This window comes from Mixophyes fleayi, chromosome 1 (genome assembly GCF_038048845.1).
Source record: "Mixophyes fleayi isolate aMixFle1 chromosome 1, aMixFle1.hap1, whole genome shotgun sequence".
Lineage (NCBI taxonomy): Eukaryota > Metazoa > Chordata > Amphibia > Anura > Limnodynastidae > Mixophyes > Mixophyes fleayi.
Window position 1 is genome coordinate 294,817,732 of NC_134402.1, and position 15,471 is coordinate 294,833,202.

General features: G+C 40.3%; 1 protein-coding gene across 3 annotated transcripts in view; it reads left to right on the top strand.

Annotated features, from left to right (window-relative positions):
• The window catches only part of NTRK2 (neurotrophic receptor tyrosine kinase 2), a 236,592-nt gene that overhangs the window by 11,553 nt on the left and 209,568 nt on the right, over positions 1-15,471 (top strand). For all 3 annotated transcript variants that reach the window (XM_075211060.1, XM_075211062.1, XM_075211061.1), the window contains exons 3-5: positions 5,452-5,526; positions 7,635-7,706; positions 9,162-9,230. In XM_075211060.1, the coding sequence (XP_075067161.1) occupies positions 5,452-5,526; positions 7,635-7,706; positions 9,162-9,230 (216 nt within the window). The remainder of the gene's footprint in view (positions 1-5,451; positions 5,527-7,634; positions 7,707-9,161; positions 9,231-15,471) is intronic.

Consider the following 15,471-nt stretch of genomic DNA (forward strand, 5'->3'; position numbering starts at 1 on the left):
CGTCACAGACCGTCCGCCACTACAGTTACTGACTGCAGCCCTCTACCTACAGAAACATGAAAAAGCGCTGGAATGTAATAATCATGTTAATATGTCAGTCTTCTGCATGAATCCCATAGTGCAACATTTAAACAAGTCACACCTCCTCATAATATAAATCCCACCAGATTCAGGATAGTTGGCAGACTGCCCTGCTCTCTCCTACCTGTTCTCGTCACTTTCACGGTTTGTGGCTGCTGGTGTCTTTAGATCAGCTGCTGCTTGTCTGGATCCTGGAATGTTGGAGACCCTATTTGGAAAAAAAATGGGTACACGGAATTTAGTAAACTACAACCAGCCCCAGTGTTAAATCAATATAGCACCCACATTTTATAAGTAGACCTCCCTCCAACCAAAACATTAAATTAATAGCATACACATTTAATAAATAGACCTATTTCCCTCCAACCTGCTCCAAAATTAAATTAATAGTGTTACCATTTAAAAAATAAACCTATTTCCCTCCCACAAACAGCCCCTCATACACACACATAATATACATACACTGGCCCCTCACACACACATAATATACATACACTGGCCCCTCACACACACATATTATACATACACTGGCCCCTCACACACACATATTATATTAATATAAAGGGTGCCTCTTTTCATTTTGAGGTAAGAGGTGTCAGGATTGAGGGAATAGATAATGAGCACGTATCATGGGGAATATCAAATAAAAGATAGTGAGTGCTGTAAGGGTATTGTTGGCTGAGAAGGGGCCGTGTGGGGAACAGACTTCTAACTCACATGCCCTCCCTCTGCCCAGCACCTTCACACATGCCCCTTCTGCCCAGCACCTTTAGCCACACATGCCCCCCCTATGCCCTGTAGCTTCCATCACACATGCCCCCCCTGTGCCCTGCAGCTTCCATCACAAATGCCCCCCTTGTGCCCTGCAGCTTCACACACACATATGCCACCCCTGTGCCCTGCAGCTTCACACACACACATGCCACCCCTGTGCCCTGCAGCTTCACACACACACATGCCCCCCCTGTGCCATGCAGCTTCACACACACATGCCCCCCTCTCTGCCCTGCAGCGTCACACAAGCCCCCCTCTCTGCCCTGCAGCGTCACACATGCCCCCTCTCTGCCCTGCAGCATCACACATGCCACCTCTCTGCCCTGCAGCTTCACACATGTACCCCTCTTTGCCCTGCAGTATCACACATGCCACCTCTCTGCCCTGCAGTGTCACACATGTCCCCTCTGCCCTGCATTGTCACACATGCCCCCTCACTGCCCTGCAGCATCACACATGCCCCCTCTCTGCCCTGCAGTATCACACATGCCACCTCTCTGCCCTGCAGTGTCACACATGTCCCCTCTGCCCTGCATTGTCACACATGCCCCCTCACTGCCCTGCAGCATCACACATGCCCCCTCTCTGCCCTGCAGTGTCACACATGCCCCCTCTCTGCCCTGCAGCGTCACACATGCCCCCTCTCTGCCCTGCAGTGTCACACATGCCCCCTCTCTGCCCTGCAGTGTCACACATGCCCCCTCTCTGCCCTGCAGTGTCACACACGCCCCCCTCTCTGCACTGCAGCGTCACACATGTACCCATCTCTGCCCTGCAGAGTCACACATGCCACCTCTCTGCTCTGCAGTGTCACACATGCCCCCTCTCTGCCCTGCAGCGTCACACATGGCCCCTCTCTGCCCTGCAGTGTCACACATGCCCCCTCTCTGCCCTGCAGTGTCACACATGCCCCCTCTCCGCCCTGCAGTGTCACACATGCCCCCCTCTCTGCCCTGCAGAGTCACACATGTACCCCTCTCTGCCCTGCAGAGTCACACATGCCACCTCTCTGCCCTGCAGTGTCACACATGTCCCCTCTCTGCCCTGCAGAGTCACACATGCCCCCTCTCTGCCCTGCAGCATCACACATGCCCCCTCTCTGCCCTGCAGTGTCACACATGTCCCCTCTCTGCCCTGCAGAGTCACACATGCCCCCTCTCTGCCCTGCAGTGTCACACATGCCACTTCTCTGCCCTGCAGAGTCACACATGCCCCCTCTCTGCCCTGCAGCGTCACACATGCCCCCTCTCTGCCCTGCAGAGTCACACATGCCCCCTCTCTGCCCTGCAGCATCACACATGCCCCCTCTCTGCCCTGCAGTGTCACACATGCCACTTCTCTGCCCTGCAGAGTCACACATGCCCCCTCTCTGCCTGCAGCGTCACACATGCCCCCTCTCTGCCCTGCAGAGTCACACATGCCCCCTCTCTGCCCTGCAGAGTCACACATGTACCCATCTCTGCCCTGCAGAGTCACACATGCCCCCCTCTTAAACTGCAGCTTCCATCTCACACACACACACTAGCTCCCTGACACATTACCCCTCCTCTTACCTTTTTCTAGAGGAGTGACTCCAGGAACAGACAGAATTGCAGCAGCTCCTGCACTGACATCCATACAGTTCCATTAGCCCGCCTTCACTGTGTATCATGTGACCGTTGTGGTCACATGACCCTGTGACTGGGAAGGTACCTAAGCTGAAGGGGATTTAGCCTCTACAGCCTCTACTCCTAGCTCTAACACCAGCCCCTCCCCCGATTAGCTCACTATGTTACATTGATGATAAGTATCTAATACATGTTGAATGATTTATATAAAGCATGGTCATTATTTTATAAAGATATGTTTGTATTATTTATTAGCTTGGTTCATTTAAAAAAAAAAGTTTTTTAAGAGCATTGCGACAACAATCTTCTTCATATGAAAACTTGATTTACAGTCATCATATGGAAACAGCATAGATGAATAATACTGAAGTAACATTCTGATGCTAGGAGGGAGTGTTTCAATGCCTGTATTTAACATCACAAACAGGGAAAAGGTTGAAGGGTGGTGATAGACAAGGAGAATATAAGTGAAAGAGGAGACTGGTAAGGCTGTGGTTGGGGAACAGCAGATACAAGAAGAGGATGAGGAGGAATCCTCTTGAATATGTTTACTGCAAACAAATGTCAAGAGAGGTTAAATCTCTGATATGCTGGTAAAACTTGATGTAGAATACTGTATGTGAAAGGATATTGAATTGTATCCATGATGATTATAGAAAGGGTTTGAGGATTTCCTTAGTATATTGGACATTAACTCCAACACATATATATGCCAGATTCTTTTAGTAACAGTGGAGAAGGTTGCAATGTCCATTTTCTTGGATGAGGCATCAATTAAGCACGTAGTTGAGCTAATTACATGTCTAATTAATTTGCTTTAGGAAAATAATGCGCAATGTGAAAAATGTATTTTGGATTAGGGGAACTTCAATTCAAATTATACTAAAAATAAGATTCCGTACTTCTGACCAAAGCCTCTAAAAGGTGGGACAGGAACCTGATTGCTTAAATCCTTTTCAACAATGCATATAGACTTTAGAGAACATCTTGTGTATTGTTCCTGGGATGTGGCACCAGTGACAAAGGAGATTGCTGAGATTTTCCTTGTTGATAGAAGGTTTTGCTGCATGAGACCATATGACAAGTCCTCCAGGTCCAGAGCCTTATAAAGTTCTGATTTCCTCTTCATCTCATGTGGATCTATAGAAACCACATGGGACAGAAACATAGAGTTGTAGAGATGAGATTAGCTCCTTGGAGGAGAGGCTGCACATATAGTAAAATTAAAATAGGAAGAGAGGTCTGACAGAAATGCAGTTAAATGAGGAGTGAAAGAAGTGCCTAAGTTTTAGATGTTGGTGGAAAGCATAATATGGAGGTTGTGATATATAAGAGAAAGCAGAGTTGAGGGAGGGAGGACAGAGAGAGCTAGAGGACCCAGCCAACTCCATGGCAACCCATACTTGCAACCCAGAGAAAGATTGGACGCATTAGCTTGGTCACTTTTATAGAACTCTGTTCGTGAAAATGATTTAAATAAAGTTTCTTTTAATATTTCTACTAGAAGTTACGTAGTATCAGTTACTAAATCTACTGGAAATGAACAAAGCAATATATACTGTCAATTACCTTTTTCATGCTGTATTAAATAAATTCATTTTACAGTATCTGAGAGAACTACTTACTGAGCCTCACATATTAAATATAATATATTTCAGTTATGTCATTAAAAACACAAATTTAAAAGTTACAGCTTCTCAAAAAGAATTGAGGATAATAACGCTATATTACAATTTATTGCACAAGAAAACAACATAATGGGATTTTATGCTTTGTAGTAAGGAACATATTGCATTCTGTTCTTAAAGTCAGAGAAGGCTATTGGCTATGCCTGTGCCCTTCTGCTTCCATCTGTCACGACTCTACAATAAATCTTTTACATCCATTTCAATTTTCCAAGTGCAGTGCATTCCCTCTTTGCTCAACTTGTTTGTCAATAGGTTAGTTGTGGAGGATTTCTACAGCAATCGTCATTACTTAAAACACAATCATAAATAAAGAATATCAGCACACAGTGTATTTGAGGACCACTTCAACTAATTCATTGATGCTAATACTGCGCAAAATCTTATAAAGCTCATTGCTGTCCATATTGCAGATTCATAGCCATGGGAATAATTCTATACATATGCAATATTGGGTACCACTTTACTGATACAAGTTGACAGTTCAGAACATTTAAAAACGATTGAAAGGGTATAATATTTTGAATATGGGCCTGATTCATTAAGGATCTTAACTTCAGAAACTTCTTATTTCAGTCTCCTGGACAAAACCATGTTACAATGCAAGGGGTGCAAATTAGTTTTCTGTTTTGCACATAAGTTAAATACTGACTGTTTTTACATGTAGCACACAAATACTTGATAGCTTATTTGTACACTGAAATTTAAAGTTGATATGTGTGTGCTACATGAAAAAAACAGCCAGTATTTAACTTATGTGCAAAACAGAATACTAATTTGCACTCCTTGCATTGTAACATGGTTTTGTCCAGGAGACTGAATTAAGAAGTTTCTGAAGTTAAGATCCTTAATGAATCAGGCCCCTATATGTTTTATTAAAATAGTTAAAAAAATGACAGGTCATCATAGTAATCTAAAGTTTTACAGAGCCGATTGGCTAGCTAAAATTACTGTAAATGGTTGTAAAGGAATTCTTTTGGAGGCTCCAGTTCTTATAGTAGCAACATGTAAATTGTATAGATAAATTATCTGCAGGATGACACAACACCACAGATACACCTATTATCAATCTCTATAACAAAATTCACATTCTAATATAGTTATGTAACTTTCTGACTTTCTGTCTTCCAATTACTACTGTGTTAATGTTATGATTTGCCTTCAATTAAACAATGTCTGAATGAGACATTTCAATATAATGAGACTATTTGAAGATGATAACTGTAATTATAGCTATGTTATTGCAGGGCTAAATAACTCACTCTAATACTATTGCGTTGTTATTTTGTTTTTGTTCTTTTTAGTTACATTGCACAGCAACGGGAATTTGCTTCAATAAACGAGAATGATGTTAAAATTTACACTGGACTAAGAAACCTGTAAGTATCTGTTCTTATGTTATCACTAGTGGGAAATAGCAGACTGAGCTTCTTCTAAATTTTCAGCTGTGTTTTGGTTAGAGATGTACTTCACTGACCCCCGTGTTTTGGTTTTGGTTTTTAGTTTTGGATCTGGATTAACTTCGTGTTTTGGTTTTGGTTTTGGCAAAACCGCCCTTGTGTGTTTTGGTTTTGGTTTTGGATCCCCCTTTTTTTTTTTTTTTTTTTAAATCCCTTTTGTTTCCCTAAAATCACATAATTTGGCTCTTTTTTTGTTCCTACATTATTATTAACCTCAGTAACATTAATTTCCAGTCATTTCCATTCAATTTTTGTCAAGTGACAAGAACACTGCTACCCTCTCTTGTTTCTGTATGAGCAATGGCACTGAACAATGGCACTGGAGACTGGAGAGTGACAAGAACACTGCTACCCCTGATTCTGTGTGAGCAATGGCACTGAGCAATGTCACTGGAGAATGGAGAGTGACAAGAACACTGCTACCATTGTTTCTGTATGAGCAATGGCACTGAGCAATGGCACTGGAGACTGGGGAGTGACAAGAACACTGCTACCTCTGTTTCTATGAGAGCAATGGCACTGAGCAATGTCACTGGAGAATGGAGAGTGACAAGAACACTGCTACCATTGTTTCTGTATGAGCAATGGCACTGAGCAATGGCACTGGAGACTGGGGAGTGACAAGAACACTGCTACCTCTGTTTCTATGAGAGCAATGGCGCTGAGCAATGTCACTGGAGAATGGAGAGTGACAAGAACACTGCTATCCCTGTTTCTGTGTAAGCAATGGCGCTGGATCTCCTGGGGAGGGAGGTACTTATGGAATCCAAATCCTGCGAGATCCGACAACACAGCGATGACGTTTTTCCTCAATTCAGATCTGAGGACGCGCGAAAGTACCAAGCCGGCTGTCAAGCCTACACGGATCCCCTAAGTTCGGGTGGGCTCGGTTTTCAGAAAACCGAGCCTGAGCATCTCTAGTTGTCATTGCTATGTAATTGGAGCCTGTGGTCCAGATTTGGGGAGGGCAGGAAGGATGGTTCTCAGCTTCAGAGATAACTACTGGATGGGTATTTGAGTGGGATTTATCATTACTATTTGATCCCTGCGACTTGTCTTTTCTAAATAAAAGTAGTCAAAATTAAATTTGTCTGGCATTTTAATTAAAGCATATTTTCACATTTTGTCTCTGTATTTTACAGTTTAATGTTATTTATATGAACATAGTGTAATGAACTATTAGATTTTGTACATTGGCATTTTGTGTATTGTTGGGGTTACTGAATAAACCACAACTGTTATTACTACTGCATGTCTTACAATGCAATCATATGCCTAGCACTTTGGTGTTTTCTATTTACATTCATTTATATTGATAAAAATATCATAGGTCTAAATATGCACAGACTCACTATTTATTTTCTATATTCATGTTAGTTTAAGAAGGAATAAGACTCTAGAGTTCTAGCCACCAGGAACACATTATATAATCCCCTGCCACCCCTAACTATATGAATTGCAGAGGAACCTACTCTGTGTTATTCCACCATTCGGCAATACTCACCCTAGAAGCCCTCCAGTTCTCTAGGGCCTCAACCATGTAGATTATTCTCAGTGACCGGCGTGGACTCTGTGTGTTGGATCTCAGCTAACTGCAACTTATCCGGGCATCTGAGACCTGACACATATTGTCATTGTGTACACGGCCTCAACTAACTAGATAATATATATCTGTGCATCAGTGGAAGAAGATGCACATGACATTCAGGGTCACTGCATGCTGCATGGGTGCTGTATAAAATAAATTATATGTAGCTGCAAAATAAGAGCACTTGCAGGGCTTGTTAACAGAAGAAAATGATAGATATTATAAATCTGGCGTTTTGATGCAGCACAACCCACCTTTCTCATATATATATATATATATATATATATATATATATATACTATCTTTGGTAAATAAGGCATAATACATTTGTATCTGTGAGGTCTGTGGAGCTAAAATCCTTTTCTAGTCTTGGGATAGCAAATCTTGGCAGCACATTGTGTTTCTGTGGACTTTAGTAAACACTTGTGTTTCATTTTAGTACCGTGGTGGATTCGTCATTGAAGTTTGTGTCTCGCCAGGCATTCCGTAAGAACCTCAGACTTACTTACATGTAAGTAATTCATTTTTTACTTGAGAAAATGCTGCTTGCATGCATCCCTTCACTGAAAAGTGTTACTACTACTATGAATCATATAAACACAGTTGTTTTGGTTATTATAAAATGATATCATAGATAATCTGTCAGTTTAAATTACGCTGAAACTCTAGTAAAGTAAATTGTGATGATACATTTTTTTCTTTTTTAGCCTGGTGTTAAACCCCATATTAATGATTATCTACAATTATGGAAGATGTCAACTATCTTTGGCTGCTAACTCTCCTGTCAGATTTCCCAAACTGACATATAATTAGACTGTTCTAAATCCTTCTGGAATAGATACATGCTTCCTATGTATTGCCATAGACAGCAGCCATAGACACATAGTTTGCTGTTGCTCCAAAAAAGAATATTTCATAAATGTCCATACTAATAGAAGTATTAACATGTACATGAAATAGTACATAAAGGTATGAGAAGGTATATGGAATAGTACATAAATGTATGAGTATAAAAATTAAATAGTACATTAAAGTATGAGGATGTACATAAAATAGTATATAAAAGTTTCACAGATAATGTTTATCTTCAATCTACATCAGCTAAAGTGAAGCTGTTAAATTGTGTATATTGCCATGGTATATTGGTTTCAGATATGCATACTCTTAGGCTATTTTAAATTGCCTTATCTCTTTCATGTTGTCTTTATGATTTAGAGGTTTATGTATCAAGAAGATGCGGTGCTATGCATGGCTGCAAATTGCAGAGATGCATATTTTTGCACCGCTGGAATGCATCATGCCGGGGCTACTCTGGGAGCCCCGGCGAAGTGATCCCTTAGCTGCAAACATTTTCTCCTAAGCTACCGGTGAAAGGAGGACATGCTGTGCGCATGTGCACAGCACTTCCACTGTAATGGATTCTGCAAAGCCAGAGAGGCTTCAGCAGAATCTCATAGGAAAAGACAGATAACGCCATCCTGAGATAGCGTTACCTGTCTGCTCAGTGCAAAGATTATCAAAGCTTCTTGCATTGTAGAACATCACAGTCCCCATATTAATCTATGGGGACTGTTATCCTGCACGGTATTTGCCTAAGATTTCTGCCATATCTCCTCCGTTAGGCATGTAATGCATAGCAACTAAACTTAAAAGATGCGGAAACAGCTGTTTCCGCATCTTTTAAGTGTCAAATTAGCTTGATGCATAGACCCCATAATGGCTTAGACTTTCAAATAAGAGGAAGGTTCTTGTAGTGTAAAAAGAGAGCCTCCTTCCCCCTTTACATGATGCCTTGGGATGAATATACATGTTGATTACAACAGTTCCTTTCTTTCTAAACTTACTGCTATCTAAACAAATACATAAACACATAATCCTATGTATCGTATGCTTTGGTAATGGTATGAGTGTTTTTGAACCTAAGAATATGCAATGTCCACATTGAAATGTTTGGGTTTTATTTCAGAGACCTTTCCAGAAATAAGCTGACGTCCTTGAGCAGAAGACTATTTCGCCACCTTTCATTGACTCATTTGTAAGATACGATTATTATTCATTTAATTTATATATTAAGTTTTATTTCACAATCTTGTATGTTTTGAAGACAAGAACTTGTTTATACATGTCAGTAGCGTTTCTTATTGTTGTCATTTTTTTTACCTGCACAGTGAACTGCATTTGTGTTTGCTTTGCAAGACACACTGATCTATATTTGGATTTAAAACTTCACATTAAATTAGTAAATGGATGATGTCATAATGTATAACTAATGCTGAACAACCACCTATTTATTAAACGTGACAAAGCTGCTCCTTCCCCTCCTCAGAGACCCAGGGTTGCTCTAAGCAGCCGCTTTTCTTGGGGCTCCGTGGGTAGCTGTGGAGGGGTGAGCAGGAGGACCAATTAGATGTTTTAATCATGGTGTCTGTGACTTCTCAATAGCCATCTGGCTAACACATAGCCTCCACAGGCAAGTGATGAACTTAGCTGTTAATTAGGTGATGATGCATTTTTGTTGCTTATTCTTGTTTTTTTAAAAAAACTAGATTTCCCCAAGTTTTTATTTACAATGTAGCACATAAAATGTGCACAGAGCTGTTCAGACAGTCTCTTGCACAATTGAGATTATAGTCATTTTTGTGTGCCTGAGACACAGAGGGGTCTATTTATGACCCTTCGTTTTTTTCTGTAGAAACTTTTCTATCCTCATCGCATAGATGCGGATTGAAAAGTTTCTCATATGTATTAAAAATCAACACAGGAACAGCCGTTCCGAAAAACGGCTGCTCCTGTGAAGTCTTACACTTACCTAACACTGGATTCTTCTCTTTTCCTCCCTCTGCGGTGCCGATCGTCCCTCTTTCAATCCCTGTGCGCATGCGCCGATCGGTAAACTCGGGCATGCGCACAGAGATCCGTGTCTGCAGGAACCTGAAGCATGTGATGGAGGGATCATGTGATCCCTCCACACATGCGCTGTGCAGCTCTGCTCGTCAGAGCAGCGCTGTTTTCAGTGTAATGTTTCACTTATGTTAATGTACGCCAGCTTCAGATGGGGTACATTAACAAGTTAAAAAAGAGAAATACTTCACCTGCCAGTCTTTAATACATAGCGTTACTGAGCACTCCCCATACATTGTTATGGGGAGTGCTCAGAAAAACGCTAATGGGTGCAAAGCAGCAGATATCTCCGATATCTGCTGCTATGCTAGATTAATACATAAGGATTTTAATGGTAAAGCCCCAAAAACGTTGTTTTCGGGGCTTTACAAGGGGGAAAAACTTTAATAAATAGACCCCAGAGAGACACAGGGCCTGATGCTGAGTTAGGAGCAAGTTTGCACCTTGGCAAAACCATGCTGCATTAGACGGGGAGGTAAATTTGAAATGTAGGGACAGATTTATAGCTTGGATTCGGCATGTCATAGATCAACTTTAATTTTAGTGTAAAAATAAAGCTATCAATTAGTTGTGTGCTACATGAACAAACATCCAGTATTTTCCTTTCGTGCAAAAAAAGAAATCAATTTGTACCCCTTGTATTGTAACATGGTTTGTCCAGGTGCAAATTTGCTCCCTGTTTTTGCTCTGTTCCTAACTCAGCATCAGGCCCACAGCGTCTTGTCAAAAGGCACAAGAAGCTGATACTGGGATTCGAACATTAAGTATATAAAACATGTGGAAATCATCTTCTAAACATACACAGCATGCTACATTGCCTCTGAAGCCTCATATTGGGAAGTGTTGACTGTCTGCTCGGAGCAGCTGCATGCTGGCGTTAATCTTTCAGCCAATGTCCACACTGTTAGGTATCACTGTGCAATAACGTATTGCTTTAACCTAATATGATGGGTATTGCATGTCCCAAAACACACTAAGCTCTGAGATATGCCAATTTCCATTCTGTATTATATTTCCTAAACGTCCTGTACTGATGGGACAAATAAGGTCATGTGGTTCCCAGAATTGCAGTTTCTCTTGGCCAGTATGAATGTAGTGTAGTTTGCCAGAAATGGACAGAGTCACCCTTAGCATTAGGATGCAACTCTTTAACCCTTTGGGTTATTTCAATATGCTGTTTTCCAAATGGCTTATGTTTTATGGTAGTGCGGATATAAGGTGCAATTAAATGCACCTTGGTAGCCACAGTTAAAATTAACATGTCATTTGGTCTAATAATTATATAATAATATAAATTATTATATTTATATATATATAAATTTATATAATCTTATTATATAAGTATTCTCTTTAATTAAGGTGAATTCTTTGGTTTCATGTTTAGGGTAATTGGCATAGCGCAAATATGCAGAAATATATGGAAAGTATAATGTACAAACTATAAATAATTATAATTGCTGATAATGCCATAATAGCAGTCTTTTACCTGCAACATTATTTTCTTCCTTCAACACATAATAACATTATTGTCTCTGCCTTTCTGCTTTATTCATACCTTTAAGTATATAAGTACACACAGCAGTTACTTTTAGGCTGAGTGCTCTAGAAATGATAGTGTTAAAAAGTGATCTTGTTTGAAGTATTATTGTGTGGTGCTGCACTCAGCATTTCCAATGCTAGGGCTACAGTAGAGTTTTGTGACACACAGATAGTGCCACATACAGCAGAGTGCATTTAGGTTTTGTTAGTAACTGACTGGCAGCTAAGAGAGTATGCTTCACGGACAAAACCACAACCCTGGTACAATACAAGACAAATGGAAAATATGATGTTATTGCTATGACACTGCATCTGCTTTTGTGCTCAGCACACAATTAGTTCCACACTGTAAAGAGCAATGGAATTGTCTATCTTCTCATATCGCCTTGTTGCTTTGCTTCCAGAATTCATGGGGTACAAGCACATAATGTCAGGTTACAGTGCAGTCACCTCCCAGTTGGGACTTCCTGCTCCATTAAATTGCTGATTTTGCCTAGTGTCAGATGACATACAAAGTACCAGGGGTGGCATTATTTTGAAGCAGAAAACAGAGACACAGGCCTGCAGGACGGAGCACAGGTGACTTGGATCACCTTGCAGGGGCATGCTGGGCTGGAGAGGTGACATCTGCCCCCCAGTCCAGTCCCATAGTGGGCTACTTTGGGCTGGGTCACGGGGCCACCTACATTTTTTCCCTTTAAAAATGTTCCTAATAGGCTGCTGAGTCGAGACTTGTTCCCTGGGCTAAATTTCCAAATACATCCCATGAAAAGAATGACAGCCAGGTGTTGTGGTAAAATCAAGGACTCTTTAAAAGCTTCCCAGTCACTTTGCCCCATCTTTACTCCTCATAGTTCATCATCATCATCATCAGCAGCAGCTATTTATATAGCACCACTAATTCTGTAGCGCTGTACAGGGAACTCACTCACATCATAGTTCATTTCAACCTGCTCACCAAAACATAACTGCAACATCATCATTATGCTTAAAGAACGCTGGCATCCACCCATCAACAGGAGAGAATATTGTAGCTCCAACATTTTATGTAGTGCTGTACATTCTGTAAAAAGTACACAAACATTATATATATAATATATATAAAAAGAAACTGAAACAAAGGAACGAAGAAGCCTTAAAAAATACACCATTTGTTCTGGAAGTACCTGTAAAGCCAGATAACGGGTGCAAAATCAGCAGGGTGACTACACAACAGGGGAAAAACACCTTACTCAAATTACATTAATTGGGGGTATATAAAGTTATATGCAATATAATTCATGTCCCAGGGCTGTGTTTTCCCATTTAAAGAGAATTACACCCTTGCTCATTTATGCAACTGAACATGGAAAAATGTATAATATTGCAATTTGCTACTGAAGGTAAAACAAACTTATGTCTGAAATGCAAAAAACACATTGCATGTAAAGTCAATTATTCTTATGATTTATGCATTTCCCTGACATAATCTGGGAATCATGTTGTAATGGGTGGTTCTTAATGTAAAACATCTCTCCTATTGTCCATCATTACCCCTTCAAGTACAAGTGTCATGAAAGTCCCGTGTTTGTGTTGTTGACTGTAATTATTTGTCATTATTATTTATATGAGTGGAGTAAGTTATATAAAGGAATGTTAGTATGATTCACTTGAGAATTATAAACTGTTTTTAAAGGTCTTTTTAAAAACATCTTGGTGAAATTGTACAGCTAGTCAAGATAGTTCACTAATCTTTAAAGTACTATGGAAAAGATTAAATGGGATGCAAGCTGCAAGGTCATCACAACATGAAGATTTAAGAGTAACCCATTTATAGATTAATCATCACTTTTCAGGACGCTGCCTTGTTAACCATTCTACTAAATTAAACTGCTCCATTAAAAAAAGGTTGATGTTGCCATCTCTGTAAAGCCTTTTATTTGATTGTCAGACTTTTTACTATTTTTTATTTCACAGCAAATCTGCTAGAAAAATAAATCAATTAATCTGTATTTTTTTTTTACTAAAGTAGTAGTAATGTCTGAATATCTACTAAAGAACTTATTGTATATCTACTAACGTATTAGTACAGATTGCATATTTCTTAAAGTAGTAAAACTGATTGTATATTTACTACAATCATGGCATTAAATATAAATCTACCAAAATTAGTAGTGCTAATGCCATATCTACTGAATTAGAGGTACAGATTGCACATGTACTAAATGTATTGTACAGCATATCTACTTTTAAGTTTATTGTACAGTATTCTACATTTTCAAGAATAAAAAACATGCATACATCATTTAATACTAAATGCATGGACAGCACGGTGCCTTAGGGGTTAGCACTTCTGCCTCACAGCTCTGGGGTCATGAGTTCAGTTTCCTACCATGGCCTTATCTGTGTGGAGTTTGTATGTTCTCCCCGTGTTTGCGTGGGTTTCCTCCGGGTGCTCTGGTTTCCTCTCACGCTCCAAAAACATAAATGTAGGTTTATTGGCTGCTATCAACTTGATATTAGCCTGTGTGTTAGGAAATTTAGACTGTAATTTACAATGGGGCAGGGACTGATGTGAGTGAGTTCTCTGTACAGCGCTGCGGAATTAGTGGCGCTATATCAGGGCCGGATTTACCACTAGGCAACCTAAGCAATTGCCTAGGGCCCAGCGGTCCCCAGAGGGCCCTCCCAGGGCCGGCGGTGAGACCACCATTTAAAAATGGGCCACTACTTATGGGCCAGTGCTATATGCTTGCCCCCCCCGGACTAAAGTCTGCCAGCCAGCCCCCGATTAGGGGTTTATGTTATGCTAAAAAACTATAATGCTATGGATTCTTTCAGGGAGGGGGCCCCAAACCAGTATCTTGCCTAGGGCCCCATGAGGTCTAAATCCGGCTCTGCGCTATATAAATTGCTGATGATGATACAATATATCATTGGTTGGATATTACTAGTAGAGATTTTCAGGGATTCACAGCCAACATATTAGTATACAAATCATTCCTCATTCAGCCAAAAGTCTGCCAACAAATAAGACGCACTGGAGATTTTGGCAGACCTGTCCATGTTTGCCGGACAGCAGTAACTGGCCCCCATAGAAAAGAAAGGCAGAGCAGTAGTATATCTTTATTGTGTATATGTCTGTATTTTCTATGGGGCTGGACCTGCAGCATTATTGGCACTATTCCTTATTCCCCGATATATCTCCATGGCAGTCCTGGTTTCACAGGAGCAGCATTGTTTAATGTACACTAAATTAATAAATAATGAAAAAAATGGTTTCCAACACAATGAACTGTGTAAAAAATGATCAAAGGTAGAGCATGTCCTCACAAATGCTCAACCAGACCCAACGCTAGACAGACAGGGTTGGTTTCCACTACAAGTGTGTGGTTCCCCAGCTATAGTGAAAACCATTCCCAGACTGATCACTTTTAAAATTATCTTTAATTAAATAACAGAATCCACAAACCCTTGTTCACTAATTTACTAAATATAAATTCTTTTTTTTTCGTCCATGGACCCTTATAGTCCAAATAAAAAATAAAATATTATTTTCTCTCTTTTTCTTTAATAGTCCAAGAATGTAGGAAAAAAAACATCTAGAAATCTTAGTAAAAAAGACTTCCTGCCTTAATAATGTAGCAATGGTCAACACTAGTGCGTGGTGGGTCTATTTATGGGAAATTTACATGTTTTTGGAGTTTATTTACATGTGAACTTGAACTATGAAAGTCAAAGAAAGAAGAAGAGATGATTTTATTCTATATTTAATAAAGTGGTGAATGAGGGCTTGGGGAGTCTCTTATTGTAACAGAGTTGGGAAACTGTTCTGCCCTCCCAGGTAGGGAGGTACC